At 48.3% G+C, this 14548-nt stretch overlaps 1 protein-coding gene and 1 long non-coding RNA gene across 4 annotated transcripts; one reads left to right on the top strand and one right to left on the bottom strand.

Annotated features, from left to right (window-relative positions):
- Nucleotides 1-2646: 2646 nt before the first annotated feature.
- Nucleotides 2647-11744, bottom strand: LOC122207628 (zinc finger protein 154-like). Of its 3 annotated transcripts, XM_042917720.1 has the most exons (5): nt 11018-11048; nt 7130-7168; nt 5586-5767; nt 5143-5269; nt 2647-4352 (listed from the first exon to the last, which is right to left on the bottom strand). In XM_042917720.1, exons 3-5 carry the CDS (start codon nt 5700-5702, stop codon nt 3040-3042), a joined length of 1557 nt encoding a protein of 518 aa, XP_042773654.1. In that variant the 5' UTR covers nt 5703-5767; nt 7130-7168; nt 11018-11048; the 3' UTR covers nt 2647-3039. The 3 variants fall into 3 exon arrangements, with proteins under 3 accessions (XP_042773654.1, XP_042773652.1, XP_042773653.1); XM_042917718.1 differs by lacking the exon at nt 5586-5767 and having other exon boundaries at nt 11018-11744; XM_042917719.1 differs by lacking the exons at nt 5586-5767; nt 7130-7168 and having other exon boundaries at nt 11018-11744.
- Nucleotides 4311-6336, top strand: LOC122207656. The gene is made up of 4 exons (XR_006196953.1): nt 4311-4436; nt 5192-5322; nt 5699-5791; nt 5957-6336. It is a non-coding gene; the product is annotated as an uncharacterized LOC122207656 (long non-coding RNA).
- Nucleotides 11745-14548: the final 2804 nt, after the last annotated feature.

Genomic DNA, 14548 nt, shown 5'->3' on the forward strand with positions numbered 1-14548 from the left:
TCTGATGCCCGGAGACAAAGATGCTCCACAGAGGCCTTGCTGCCTTTTGAAGGTAAGTGCAGAAGTGATCTTCGGTCAAGGAGCAGGAAAGGAGGCAGGTCTTGGGGGAAAGGTAGAGGATGAGCATTCAACCCCAAAACCTGTGTCCGGGCCTGTGCCCCCATAGGGAGGGAGGGATGTGTAGATTTACCCTTATGTGAACAGACTGTTGTGACCTTTGTAATTAAGACCAGTTAATGGTGGTCTTTATACCACCACAAATCTGCAGTAACTGTTTTCAGCAGCTTCTAGGTAGAGAAGTAATACAATTTATACTTGTTTTGGTGATGGAATAATGAAATGCATGTGTTTGTTTTCTTTAGGTTTGCTTATTTATTTTGAGGGAGAGCATGAGTTGGGGGGAGGGGGCAGAGAGAAAAAATCCCAAGGCTCTGTGCTGTCAGCCCAGGGCTGACTGTGGGGGCTTGAACTCACAAACCCTGAGACCGTGTGACCTGAGCTGAAATCAAGAGCCTGAACCACCTACGTGGGCCCCATGAAATGCATTTTGAAAAATATTATTCCAATTTTAAGAATTCAGTGACATTGATAGGATGTCCCTCAGGATCCATGTATGTAAGTTGGCTGTGGGTGGAGGTGGGGTGGATAGAAAAGACCCCAGAAGAAAACAAGGACGGAACGTTGATTAGGGTTACATCATTGTATGTAATTATATATTTAAATAAGCTTATATAATTGAGTTTTAAGTACAAAATCTTGCTTAGAGTAGGAAGTACATGTGGCAAAGTGCTTAATTCTCTGGGTTTTTGTTGTTGTTTATCGGTATCCTGGGGCAAGGAGCCCTTGTGGGGCCAACCTTAGTCTCCAGCTGTTCCCCCACCACCTGGAAGTCACATTATTTAGCACAATCTGATAGGGGGCCCCAGGCCCCAAGTAGACAGAGGCATTGTTTATCAGGCAGCGCTGTGGAAGGGGGAGAACTAAACTGATTTTGAAGTTTAAACTGATTTACTCCTTTACTGCAGGGTAGTAGTAATATTTAAAACCTGTCCTTTCCTATTCCTGTACAGTAAGTATTGCTGGGAAAACAGACCTTTACCGCCTCTCTTCTCAAAGGCAGCACATCTGGTTGGCAACTTTCACGTTCGCAGCTAGCGACGGGGAAAGGTTACGATGGCTGGACTAATGCTCCTTTCAACAGAGAACCACACTCTCAAGTGCAGGGTGTACGTGGCCAACACACGGTCAACAGCACAGACGAGGGAGGAAACACGTGTAAGAACATTTTAAACGTTTTCACTGAACGTTTTTATTGCACTAGCGAGGTCCCAATGCTTTACTTTTCATCAGCACCCACAACAAGTAGACTTGGCAAATACATACGGGTGGCACACGGTTCTCAGGGGAAGTGCATGATTCGAGCAGGGGGAGATTGCACCCACACACCTTTGAAAACCACTCCTGGAAAAGACGGAACAAATATGACCAGGCTTCTACTGGTGAGGACGCCGGCAGAACTCAGAGCAACCATTTCCCCCTTGGGAGAGCTTGGCCTGTTTCAGTTCGCTGGGGCTCAGGCCTCGCACTGCTAGGGGGATGGAGATGTACATTTGGCACAACTGTGCCTTGTGACGGCCAGGCTGGCAACAACCCCCAAACCCTATTTCGTCCTTTTTTTTAGATGAGTGGATGAGTGAATAATGGTGTCTTCCACTTGTTTAAAAAAAAAAAAAAAAATTCCAACTATTCAATGGTGATTGTCGAAGTAATTATATACTACTATGTACCCGTAAAAAGGAGCCACAGTAAGATTCCAACATGTAAAATTCTAGAGAACACAAACTAGCGAAGGTACGAAAAAGTGACGGTCTGCCTGGGAATCCAGGCAGAGGTTACAAGACAAAGGACCTGTGGTGGAGGACGATAGTTTCACGAGTGCACATGCAGTAAAGTCTACCAGCAGCAGTTTTCGGTTTTCAAGTACACTTGAAGTCTATCGCATGCTGAGTGGAAATGCTTTTGCGGAAAAATCTGAACATCGGGAAAACCTTGGAAAATTGAAATCTCCCCCCCAGGACACAGCTCTGCGTCCCACCGGCCAGCAACCGCACCGGAGTTTACAAGCCACGCTCCGTGGGTCAGGAAGACCACATGCCTGCTGCCTTCATGTCTGCATTCCCAGGAGTTTGGTTTTCAACCCCCCCGCCCCCAACACCTTCTTTTAACTGTAGTGCAATAGAACCCCGGCCACAGGAGCGCTGTCAGGTCTATAGGGCCTCAGAATGTCGTCCACAAGGCCCTTACCTGAAATTGGCTGTAGCCCCCAGGGCATTGGTGTAGGCATCGCAGCCCCTCCACTTTCCAAGTCCCCCCACCATTTTGCTAAGTGTGTCTGTACCGCACAGATGGCTCCTACCTGGTGCCTGGAATCCATGATACCAGCCCAGCAGATGTGATGGCACAGGGCTCTGTATTGCGAGAGCACTACTTCTCAACAGCGCTGGGGCACTGTCACATCCTATGTGAGAAAGAGAAGCTGATCCTTGGGGCGCCAGGGGGCTCAGGTGGGTAAGCGTCTGACTTCAGGTCATGATCCATGGGTTTGAGGCCCACATGGGGCTCTGTGCTGACAGCTCAGATCCTGTGTCTCCCTCTCTCTGCCCCTCCCCCACTCATGCCCTGTCTCTCTCAGAAATAAACATTAAAAAAACAAAAACCCACACGGTTCCTCTCAGGGAAACCTCCAGACTCAACCACAAACCAGTACATCTGGGACACAAGATTAGTCCCAAAAAATTGGGACTGCCCTTCATTCTATCGTAGGAGGCCTTGTGCCCAAAACTCTAGAGTGATAGCTACCCTGTGCCATGAAACCATCCGCACTGAGGCATACAGTGTTTGGGACACACGTGGGAGAAACCTGCACTGGCCAACACGAGGGTTCTGGACAGGTTAGAAAGTACAGCCTAGCCCCCTATGCCCCATGGGCTCAGACTGTGGTGAGGATGGGCTCTCGACATGGTGCAGCCCCTGCTCATTCTAAGGCCCTCCTCCCCTGTGAACTTTCTGGTGTCGCAGGAGGTTAGACCTGCAGCTGAAGGCTTTCCCACATTCAGTGCACTCATGAGGCTGAGCGGGGCTGTGGAGTTTCCGGTGGTCGATGAGAGCCGACCGGTGGCGGAAGACCTCTCCACAGCTCCTGCACGGGGGAGGGCTCTCTGTGGTGTGAACTTTCCGGTGCTGAGTAAGTTGTGTGCTGTGGCTAAAGGATGCCCCACACGCACGGCACTCGTAGGGCTTTTCTCCTGTGTGGACTCTGTGGTGTTGAGTGAGGCCAAAGCTCTGGCTAAAAAGTTTCCCACATTCGTTGCACTTGTAAGGCCTTGCCCCGGTGTGAACTCTCTGGTGCTTAATGAGGGTGGAGCTTTGGCTGAAGAGTTTCCCACATTCGCTACATTCATAAGGCTTTTCGCCAGTGTGAATTCTCTGGTGTTTAATGAGGCTGGGGCTCTGGTTAAAGAATTTCCCACATTGGCTGCACTCATAAGGCCTTGTTCCGGTGTGGACTCTCCGGTGTTTAATCAGGTTGGAGTTGGAGGTGAAGAACTTTCCACACTCACCACATTTATAAGGCCGTGCCCCAGTGTGAATCCTCTGATGTTCACTAAGGCTGGAGCTTTGGCTAAAGAATTTCCCGCACTCGCCGCATTCATAAGGCCTCTCTCCAGTGTGAATTCGCTGGTGCCGAACGAGTGTGGGTTTGTTACCGAAGGCTTTCCCACACGCGCCGCACTCGTAAGGCCTCTCTCCAGTGTGGACTCTCCGGTGCTGGACGAGTATGTGTTTGTAGCTGAAGGTTTTCCCACACTCGCTGCACTCATACGGCCTTTCTCCCGTGTGGACTCTCCGATGCTGGGTGAGTCTGTATTTCCGGCAGAAGGCTTTCCCGCAGTCACCGCACTTGTAGCGCCTCTGCCCGTGGTGAAAGGGCTCTGCACAGCCGGTGTCCTCAGTGGGTGTCCCCCGACCGTGAGCGAGCCGGGGGAGAAGGCCTGGGCCAGCAGGGACGGGCTTCTGCGGTGGGGGGTGGTTGGCATGGCTCTTCGTGTTCCTTGGCGGGCGTCTTTCTCTACTGTGCCACTTCTGGTGCTCCTCAGGCTTCCCCCCCGTCCCACACGCTTTCTGTCCAGGGCTCGCTCCCGGGCTCTCGGCTGGATGCAAATCCCCTTGGGAGTCCGGGCTGCGCGCCTCGTGGGGGGACAGATCTGCCTTCGCGATGCTGACCTGTGACACTCCTACGGGGACGCTCTGCTCGGAAGGTGACTCCTCAGCACCTGCTCCGTGCCAGCAGCCTGAAAGCAGAGAAGAAATGCTGAGCAGCTCCGGCAGCAGGAGGAGGCAGTTCTGTGCTTCACACGGCAGAGGGGACTCAGCAGGTGAAGACACGGGGACGAGGACGGTGTGTGGTGCAGGGAGGAGAGGCTGGGTCCACAACTCACTTCTGGGGGGAGTGTGTTTTCACCAGGGCCTCGGTGACTGGCGTTCAAGTATTATTTTAAGGATACGGGCACAGACAGACCGCGTGGTGGGTCAAGCGTAGGCCGGGGGTGGCGAGCACAGCAGAAGGAGCAGTGATCTGGGGGCGATCCCAATGAAGGGTAGAAGACAGGTGAGGGAAGGGGGCAGAGCGTCAAGGAAGGGCAGGGAAGACACGAGAGCCTCTGACCTTGGCCTCAGAGCAGTGTTGTGAGCCCGGGACATGTTCCTGTCAGGATCCCCAGCCATTTCACATCCTCTCCCTGTCGCCAACTTCCACGCGCAAGTGTCCCCCACTTGGAGGCGTACCCACTTGGTCATGTACCCCGTGTCCTCCCAGCTCCAGCTGGATAACAGGGGACCTAGAAGATGCAAGTCCTTAAGGCAAACTCGGGACAGCTAAGTGGTCAGTGCAGGCCCAAGGCAACCAGCCCCCAAACCACCTCAGGAAACAAAAATGTCCCAGAAACCTTGACCGAAGGCCCCTCTGAACAGCTGGTGTTGGGGCTGCTTGTGAGGTATCTCCACGCCCCAGCCTCTGTGCCCAGGATGAAGAGGAAAGCCAGGAGCCAGCCCAGGATGTGGGGGCTGGGGGGAGGGCCTTACCCAATGACACAACAAGTGCAAAGACCTCCAGCATCACGTCCCGGTACAGGCGTCGCTGAGCCTCGTCAAGAAGCCTCCACTCCTCCTGGGAAAAGTAGACGGCCACGTCCTCAAAGGTCATGGAGCCCTGTGACGACGGGGACGGTTGCGTCCGTAAGCAGCCTCTCCCGGCAGGACCTGGTAACTGCCCCGAAACCCAACCTCCAGATTCACTCACTCCCTGCTCCTGACCCCCCGCTCCCCCTCCCCCACACTGAGATGCAGGACTCCCGTCCCTTTCCTGCAAGACATGTGAGTCCCCAGCATCCTGCCTCCCAGATGTAAGCAGCTGGGGCCTAGCATTCTCTCTCAAGCTCCTACTCACACAGCTGGTCCCCACCATTGACTGGTGTCTGTGTGTGATGCTGAAGAAGTGCTGGGCAAGTGTGGTCATAGATCCTAACCTCCAAGGGAAGGGCCTTCCCCACTTGACCTTGCTGCTGGTTTAGATCACACGCAGATCTAAATACCCTTGGTAACATTCTGCTTCTATAGGTATGTTGTGTCTCTTCGCCAGTCATTTAGGTCCTGGGAGGTCCTGTAAGTTCATCTGATGACCTTCTGAGTCAAGAGCCACCACAAGAGCCTGGTGGGAGGGGTGCATACACAGGTGAGCAAGTACCAGTCTACTCTACCAACTCACCCCCATTATTGCTCTGATCTCATATCCACTCCCATGAAAATCCGGCTACCTGTTGGACTTTCCCCTCCCCATACCTCCTTCTACATTCCTGGTAACAACTGTTATGCTGTCTTGTCTACGCACTGTCCACAGCTCTCCTCCCTTGTCCCCCAAGGGCAACGCCACTATGACCGGAACGTGCCCCCACCATATCAGATCCAGAGTTCAGCCTTGGTGTGGATGTCCTGAGAAGTGGGGGACCAGATCTCCAGTGGTCACCTATACTTGGAAGTCTCTGAAACATTTGAGAATCAACATGGCCAAAAGAGAATTCCTCATATTCTTACAAAAGTTACTCCTACAAAAAACCATGGAGTCATCTGTGACCCCTCCACATCAGAAAATGTGCTCAGGTCATGATCTTGCGTTGCAGTTTGTGGGTTCAAGCCTTGCGTTGGACTCCCCAGTGGGTGTGAAGGGCCAGCTTGTGTTCTCTCTCTCTTAAAATAAATATTTTTAAAAAGAAAATCTGATCAGCCCTACTTTACTTAAAACTTTTTTTAATGTTTATTTATTTTTGAGAGAGAGAGAGGGACAGTGCATGCAAGTGCGGGAGGGGCAGAGAGAGAGGGAGACACGGAACCCAAAGCAGACTCCAGGCTCTGAGCTGTTAGCACAGGGCGTGACACAAGGCTTAAACCCACAACCTGTGAGATCACGACACAGCCAAAGTCGGATGCTTAACCAACTCGAGCCACCCAGGTGCCCCTGGTCAGCCCTACGTAAAGCCAAATCCTTCTCCTACCTCTGCATCTACCAGCTATTTGGCCCAGCTACAACCAGTACTGACCGATCTAGAACACTGTACTACACAAGCTTTGTTCATGATCTCCTTGTCTCCCTCTCCCCCACTGTGGAGTGCACTCTAGCCAGGGGCAGCTTCTGAAGACCTGAGCCAGCTGGTTTTCTCCTCTACTCCAGAACTGTGTGGCCATCACCCTCACTCTCAGAACAGAACCCCAGCTCAGGCTACACCCCAGGCCTGACTCTAGCCTCCTTGTCCTCTGTTCTCACCAGACATAACAGTCCTAGCGGACCTAGAACATTCCCCTACCCACTCTCATCTCTGTCTCTCCTCCAAAGCCATGGCTCTGTACACACCGATTCCTAAACCTAAGACACCCTTTCACACTCACCCCATGACTTGCCACAAGTGGGGATCCCTCTGCATGTAACCTCTGACCTGGACTGAGGGCTTAGCTAGAGGCTCTAGACACCAAGGGCAGGAAGGGTGGCAGCAGGAGTTCCAGGACACCTGACACTCACCAGTGCAGGGTCCATAAGTGCTTCTGCTGAAAGCAGAACCTGCAGGAAGAGCAGGGCCACGTTAGTTTAAGTCCCATCGCGGGTAGAGACAGAAAAGTGAAACACAGTATTTTTCGGTACAGAGGAAAGCCAAAGGGGGAAAATCCAGCCTTTATAAAAGAAGGCAGAGAGTGTTCAGTTGTGCCCAAAGCACGTGCATCTTGACTTTCCAGGAGAGGGAAGAAAGGAGTGAAAAGGCTGATGGGGTCGTGTTGTGTTGGAGTAGCTGCCCTCAGGCCAGCGAGCAGGAAGAATAAGGGATAAATTATGTCCGTGTCTCAGTGTGTTTCCGACCCTTCCATTTTTATTCCTTCGTATTCTGCTTCTTCCTGTGCCCAAAATACACTCTTCTCTCACTGTATCTTGTGGTTTAGTTTAGCCCTAACAGCTGGTCACGGATGTGACTCTTTACACTTCCTTTTCCAGTTTTTCCATAAATGTTCAGAAAGAAATGGTGCAGATATATTCTCTCCACTGGGTAAGGTAACATATCAAACCACCGCTTACGTGCTTGGGTGTCCACAATGAAGCTCTGATAAAGGAATTGGTGCTGGGAACCCAGTAAGGGTGTTCGGCCTCCAGCAGGTTGGGGTAACTGCATTTCTGACCGTTTCAACTTAAGAGAAAGGAAAGAAGCTAAGGCCTAGTTTCTGTTCCATCCCCATTCTATAAAACTGCTGGTGCTGAAACATTACTTTTTATCCTTACAATGACTAATTCCTGCCTACTTTAGCAGAGTATCTTACTTGAAACATCCTATCATTTTCTCTTGCGATACTAGCAGAAGATGATACAGGAGGATAACCAATCAAAAAACCACAAACCTTGTGGGCATGTATCCTCTAAAAGTTTTATGTAATGTTAATGTAAAATTAGTAATGGGGCACAAAATAAGATCAGAAAGTGAACGTGTTGGTTTAAGTACAATAATTTTATATTAACTTTAACAAATATAAATCACAATTTAAGAAAACCACATCATGAGACAGAATCTCAAAAACTACAAACAAAAGAAATGACTATATACTTAAAGAGTAACACTAAATTTTTTTCCCCTAATGTTTATTTTTGAAGGAGACAGCATGGGTAGGGGAGGAACAGACAGGGAAGAAAGAGACACAGAATCCGGTGCAGGCTCCAGGTTCTGAGTTGTCAGCACAGAGCCTGATGTGGGGGTTGAACTCATGAACCGCGAGATCATGATCTGAGCCCAAGTCGGACGCAAAACTGACGGAGCCACCCAGATGCCCCATAAAGGGTGAGATCAATGATGAGGGAAGAATAAATCTGGACAACGTGCATCTAAGAAAAAGAAAGAAAATGTGGAGAAAAGACAACACCCCTAGATTTCATTACAACTGCAAACCCAATAGTACTAAAAGATTCAGAGCAAAGCCAAAACCTTGATATTATGCATGTTATAAACACATGCTGGGTGTTACTGCAAACACAAAAGGAGTACACAGTTTTGCTAAAATCCTTGAGTTTTCCTGAGAGCAGACCAAGTCATAGCTGCAAACATAAAAATCCCAAGTATTTTAGAATGTGAGAAGCTATTTCTAAAAAGTGACAAGGCTCGGGCGCCTGGGTGACTCAGCTGGTTAAGCATCCAACTTTGGCTCAGATCATGATCTCGCAGTTCGTGAGCTAGAGCCCTACTGACTGTCAGGCTCTGTGCCGACAGCCTCCTTCGGATCCTTTGTGTCCCTCTCTGCCGTCCTGAGCTCTCACTCTCTCTCAAAAAAAATTTTTTTTAAGTGACAAGATTGTTGTAAATAAGAATAAACGTTAAACATCACTTTAACATACAAGAGTAATTGTTCCAAAAGAGATTAGCACATTATAAAGCTGTTCTAGTAAGAAAACGATTGTCATAGGATTTAGGTTGGAAAAACTACAGAGATCATGAAGTGGGTCATGCATGTGTGCATGGATCTGGATGCTTTAGTGGTGCTACAGAGCATTAAAATAGTAGCAGCTTATAAATTGTTGTGTGGCAACATAAAAATTTACACCCCTACTTTAAACGATGCACACAGGGACACCTGGCTGGCTCAGTTGGTAAAGCGTGACTCTTTGAGTTCAAGCCCCAAGTTGGGTATGGAGCCTAATAATCTTTTTAAAAAATGACGTAATTTCAGCTGGATAGGCTTAACTTGGAAGACAAAAAATTATGTCTCTTACAAGTTAACAGAAGAACAGATTTCTCAAACCAAAGTATCACAATAAAGAATCCCACTACATTGAAACAAAGGGCTCGTGGGGGCTCCTGTTACATTTTGTCATAAAAACTGAAATGACCAGTTACACAGTTGAGCAAAAATTACACAAATTCGTGAACCCTCCGTAATCGTTAAATTATTTAAAATTTTAATACTTAGTGAATTAAAGAATCTTGTGTATGTAAATGAGAATTCCAGTAAGCGCTTTTTAAAAATGCAAATGTAAAGTTAACAGTAACGAACAAAAATAAAGCAAAACTCAGTAAGGTGTGGGGTGCCTGGTCAGACTGTGGCTGACACCTCAGAGCCTGCCTCAGATTCTGTGTCCCCCTCTCTCTCTGCCCCTCCCCCATCGTGCTCTGTCTCTGTCTCAAAAATAAATAAATGTTTAAAAAAAACCAACTCAGTAAGGCTGACATCACAAGCCTGACGTTGCCCACTGCTAGTAACGCTATAGAAATTAGCTAAATATTGTAAACTATTGTATGTATGTAGATTGGTAACATTTTGAAAACCAATCTGGCATCATAAATGAAAAAAAAAATTTTTTACATTCATTTTAGAGAGAGGGAGACACAGAATCTGAAGCAGGCTCCCAGCTAGCTATCAGCACAGAGCCCGATGTGGTGCTCAAACTCAGAAACCGGGAGATCATGACCTGTGCCGAAGTCAGATGCACAACCAACTGAGCCACCCAGATGCCCCTGGAATCATAAATTTAAACCTACGACTACTTGTGGAAATGGGCTATCTTTAATACAGAATGCTAGACAACTGTATGCTTGTATAGCCCAAAACATGTGGCTACAGTACCAGTGTTTATAAATGCAGAAAACCACGGGCAGAAACATATAAAAACATTTTGTTTATATACTCATATCCCAGAATACTACGCAGAAAAACGAACAGCTGTACAGTGCTGTGACTGCAGTAACCCATCAATCTTTCATCTAAACTATGATGCTGAGGACTTCCCACAGAGGTGCTGAAGCTCTCGGAAAATAAAGGGTGCTTGTTTCAGACATCGGACAACAGCTTAACCTTGGAGAGGGCCATGGTGGCCGCGGAAGAACCGCGGAGCTGGGTGCTGGGGTGCTGTCTAGACCCCAGCTCTTCCCCGGCCAGTGGGAACGCGAGAACGGAGCGGTCGGCCGGCAGGGGGCGCGCTCACACCCTCGCTCACCTTGTCCTCCAACTCGCAGGAAGACGGTGGCCGCGACCAGAGCTACCACCCTCAGCCCCAGCCCGGCCCACGAGCAGCCACTCCATTTGCCCCAGCGGGCTAATGTTTAGAACAGCCCTTGCCAGCTTCCCTCTCCCTGGAACAGATCAGGCTTTGGCGAGCGCAGCTGCACCGCGACGCTCGTGCTACTCGGGAAGAAACCCAAAGGTAAGAGGTTAACAGCAATGAGTACAAGCAATAAGCTCCTGGCTGTGTGCAGGTTAGCACTAATCGTACAGCCGGCTATTCAGCTGCACACGCATTCTGTGCCACTCTCCTCGGGCAGGCGACATTCCAGAATTCGGAAGACCAAGGTAAACAGGACCCTCGTAAGAACAAAAATACGAAATTTCAATGAATAAGAAGAGCTGAGGGGGTGAGGGCCCAGAGAAACGCAGCATTTACCTGGATGGGAACCGCCACGGCGACCGTGGCACCGCAGTGCTCAGCCCGCACGACAGCCACGCTGAGTCTCCGAGCAGCCGGCCCTGCGCGTCCCCGCTCCGTTACCTTGGGCAGTCCCAGCAACCTCAGCTTCCGAGCGCTGGACAGAACCAAATTTACAAGATGTCGCTGGAGGCCAACGCCGGAAGGCCCGCCTACATGCCGTCCGCTGGGCGGAAGTGCCTCGCTCCTTGAGCCCTCACTGGCCCAGTGTGGCGCACTGCCTTCTGGGTAACGTAGTCCTGATGGAGACGCCTGCCTCCGCACGGGTCTCCATCCTGCCCTCCGGCAGCCGTCCCGCCGCACCATGAGGGGTGCTGGGAAGGGGTGTCTGAACGTTCTGAGGGGGGCTCCGGCTTCTTGGAGGGGGTCACACCCAGATTTTCGTGGAATGTCGGCTGATCACAGAAATTATTTCAGATGTTTCCCAAAGTGCAAACCCAATTGTCACTCAGACATAAAGTACGTCCACCCAGAGCTGGGATCTAAAATACCATCTTACTGCTTTTCATGTTAGACTGAAACTTTAGAATCAATTGTAGGAGTTTCACTGTTAGAAAAAAGGGCTAGTGATGTCCAACTCTTAACTCTATGCATTCCATTCTTTTTTAGAATTTAACACCCGATCTCAAAAGTGGGAGCGACTTACCACATTGGGACAGCGGGCTTCTGAACACGGAGACAGAGAAGCGGCAGGATTGGATTTTGTGATTTTTTTTCCTTGCTGGGAAGTAAATATAATTCCACGTGCGACTGCAGTGACAATGCATGGGCACTTGAGATTATCCCAGAAGAAATGAAACTACTGAAATCAATGATGATGTAGCTATTCACCCGTGGCCAAAATAGCTCTTGGCCCTCTGCACGAGGTTAGATCTCACTGAAGTCTGAGAAGTGAGGGAATTAAGGTGAGCACAGGCTTACAAAGGAAATCGGAGGTTATGACTAAATCGGGACTTCTTTTTATCGTATTTAAAAATCACTGAGAAATACCAGCTTCAATGAAGCTGTGAAGACATAGCTTTGCACTTGAGGTATCTGTACATCATAACAAATACCCCGTAAGTGCCGGTAAGTCAGGGGAGACTCAGGAGCTATATTCCTCAGCAATGCCTGGAATATGGGACAGCCTCTGAGTACAAATGACCCAACTCATGCTGCTGCTGAATGCAAGGATTGCCAGGGAGACTGCCCTACCCCACCCTCGAGTAGGCTAGCAGACTGGATAACTACAGATATTCTTTGCACCCCGAGTACAGAAGTCCTATAAACTTTCCAGGGATGCATCATGTAGCAATGCAAATTGAGCCAAATCTGGACTGAGAGTTGTTCTTTATCCTCCTATTTCCTCTGAAACACACAAAAGAGAGGACCCCCAAAACCCGTTCATTCTTTCATTCCAGCCGAGTCCAATTCTGTTCTCACCCACAGCGAATACAGTAAATATAGTTTAAAGAATACTTTTAGGGGCACCTGGTTGGCTCAGTTGGTTAAGTGTCTGACTTTGGCTCAGGTCATGATCTTGTGGTGTAGCTCAGAGCCTGGAGCCTGCTTCGGATTCTGTGTCTTTCTCTCTCTCAAGAGTAAATAAACATTAAAAAAAAAAAAAAAAAAAAAGAGTAAGACTTTTATTATCACAAAAGCCAGTGGGGTGACCAGGGAGTTCCTGTGTTGGGTAACTTAATGGCTAGAAAACTCCATTACAAGTCTCATGAGACAGTCAGAGACAATGCCCCCAAAGAAGGGAAACGTTGGGAAACCTCTGTGAGCTGGGAGGTGAAGCCAGCTCAAGTCCCCTTGTCCAAAGTTGGGTGATGTCCCCACCCAAACTGATAGGAGGTAAGGTGTAAGGAATGAGGCCTCACCAACCCTGGTGACTACTCCAGATGAAGAGAGCACAACAATCTGCTGGGCTCCCTGACACCTGGTAGAAGAGGGATGGCTTCTCGGATAGACAGGGGCAGTGCCACCCCAAGCAGCTCTGAAAGTGGAAGAGTTCATGAAACCAACCCACATATTTAGCCCGGGAGGTGCAATTGTGGCTGACTTCTAACCTCGCACAATGAAGACAGGCTACTGGCTGAAAACTTTACAACATTCACCACACACACAGTACTCTTCTGGGTGTGTAGATGTTGTGTAAGACTGAAAGGTCATTTAAAAAATTTTTTGTGTTGTTGAGGATGATGATGGCAGGTGAGAACAAATACCACTCACATAGATAAAAGGCAAAGCTCTTTGTAACTTACAGCTGGGAACAAGAGAAGGTCAGACAGAACCCAACAGGGGCTTGTAGTGAGGGGCAGCGTGACAGCAAGCTGGAGCTGGAAGGGGCAGTGTGTGCATAGCAAGGTAGGTGTCCCAGGATCTGTGTGGGCTGAATAATTTCTTAGACTCCAGGGCACAGGGGCATCCTTAGCTGTCTGGTACCTGGTTCTGAGGTGTTCAGGCCATCAGGACTGGTATGGGTGAGAGCCTGATATGGGGAGTATTTGGGGGTGTGGAATTAATCAGATACTCCAAAAGGGGAGCTGACTGGCTTCATGCCAGGCTTCAAAGTGGAATTAAGACAGTATTTTATAAAAGTATATATCAAAACACTGTGATTCTGGTATGAGACAGTGATACACATACACCTATGAAATAGAATTCAGAGCATAGAAATAAATTCTCACAGATGGTCAAATGATTTGGACATGGCTGTAAAGGACTTCAATAGGGAAAGTCCAGTCATTTGAAAAGGCGCAGGGAAAACTGGACATACCACATGTGAAAACTGGGGCTACATTATAACGTTATACAAAAATGAACTCAACATGGATTAAAGACTTACACATGGTTCTCAAACCATGTAACTTAGAAGGGAAGAAAGCTTTCTCACACTGGACGTGACATATAGCACACATACGATGAGAGATAAAAATTGACAAAGTGGACTATATCAAAATTTAAAATTCCTGTGCACCAAAGAAAACAATCAACATACGGGAAATGCACATATGAGTGAAAATGCAACATGCGGAATGGGGGAAGGGGAGAAAATATTTGTAAATCTGATAGGGGATTAATATCCAGAATATACAAAGGACTTGTATAAAAAACTCATAATTCAATAACAAAGAAAATACATTATCCAATTAAAACATGAGCAAAGGACTTGAATAGATATTTCTCCAAAATAAATATGCGCAACACCCACACATTAATCATTAGAGAAATGAAAACTAAAACTACAAAATATATCCTTAGAATAGCTATTATATATATATTAAAAAAAATCTAGATGTTGCAAAGGATGAAGAGAAACTAGAAACTTCACACACGGTGGGGCAGGTGCACAGGAACATAAAATGGTATCAGTATTATGGAAAACAATTGCTCAAACATGACCATAATACCACATGAATCAACGATTCTACTTTTTTGGGGTAGGTGCAAAAGGAATTGAAAGCAAGGTGTCAAAGAAATCTGTGTTTGAAAGTTGGAGTTGCG

Source organism: Panthera leo, chromosome E2, assembly GCF_018350215.1.
Source record: "Panthera leo isolate Ple1 chromosome E2, P.leo_Ple1_pat1.1, whole genome shotgun sequence".
NCBI lineage: Eukaryota > Metazoa > Chordata > Mammalia > Carnivora > Felidae > Panthera > Panthera leo.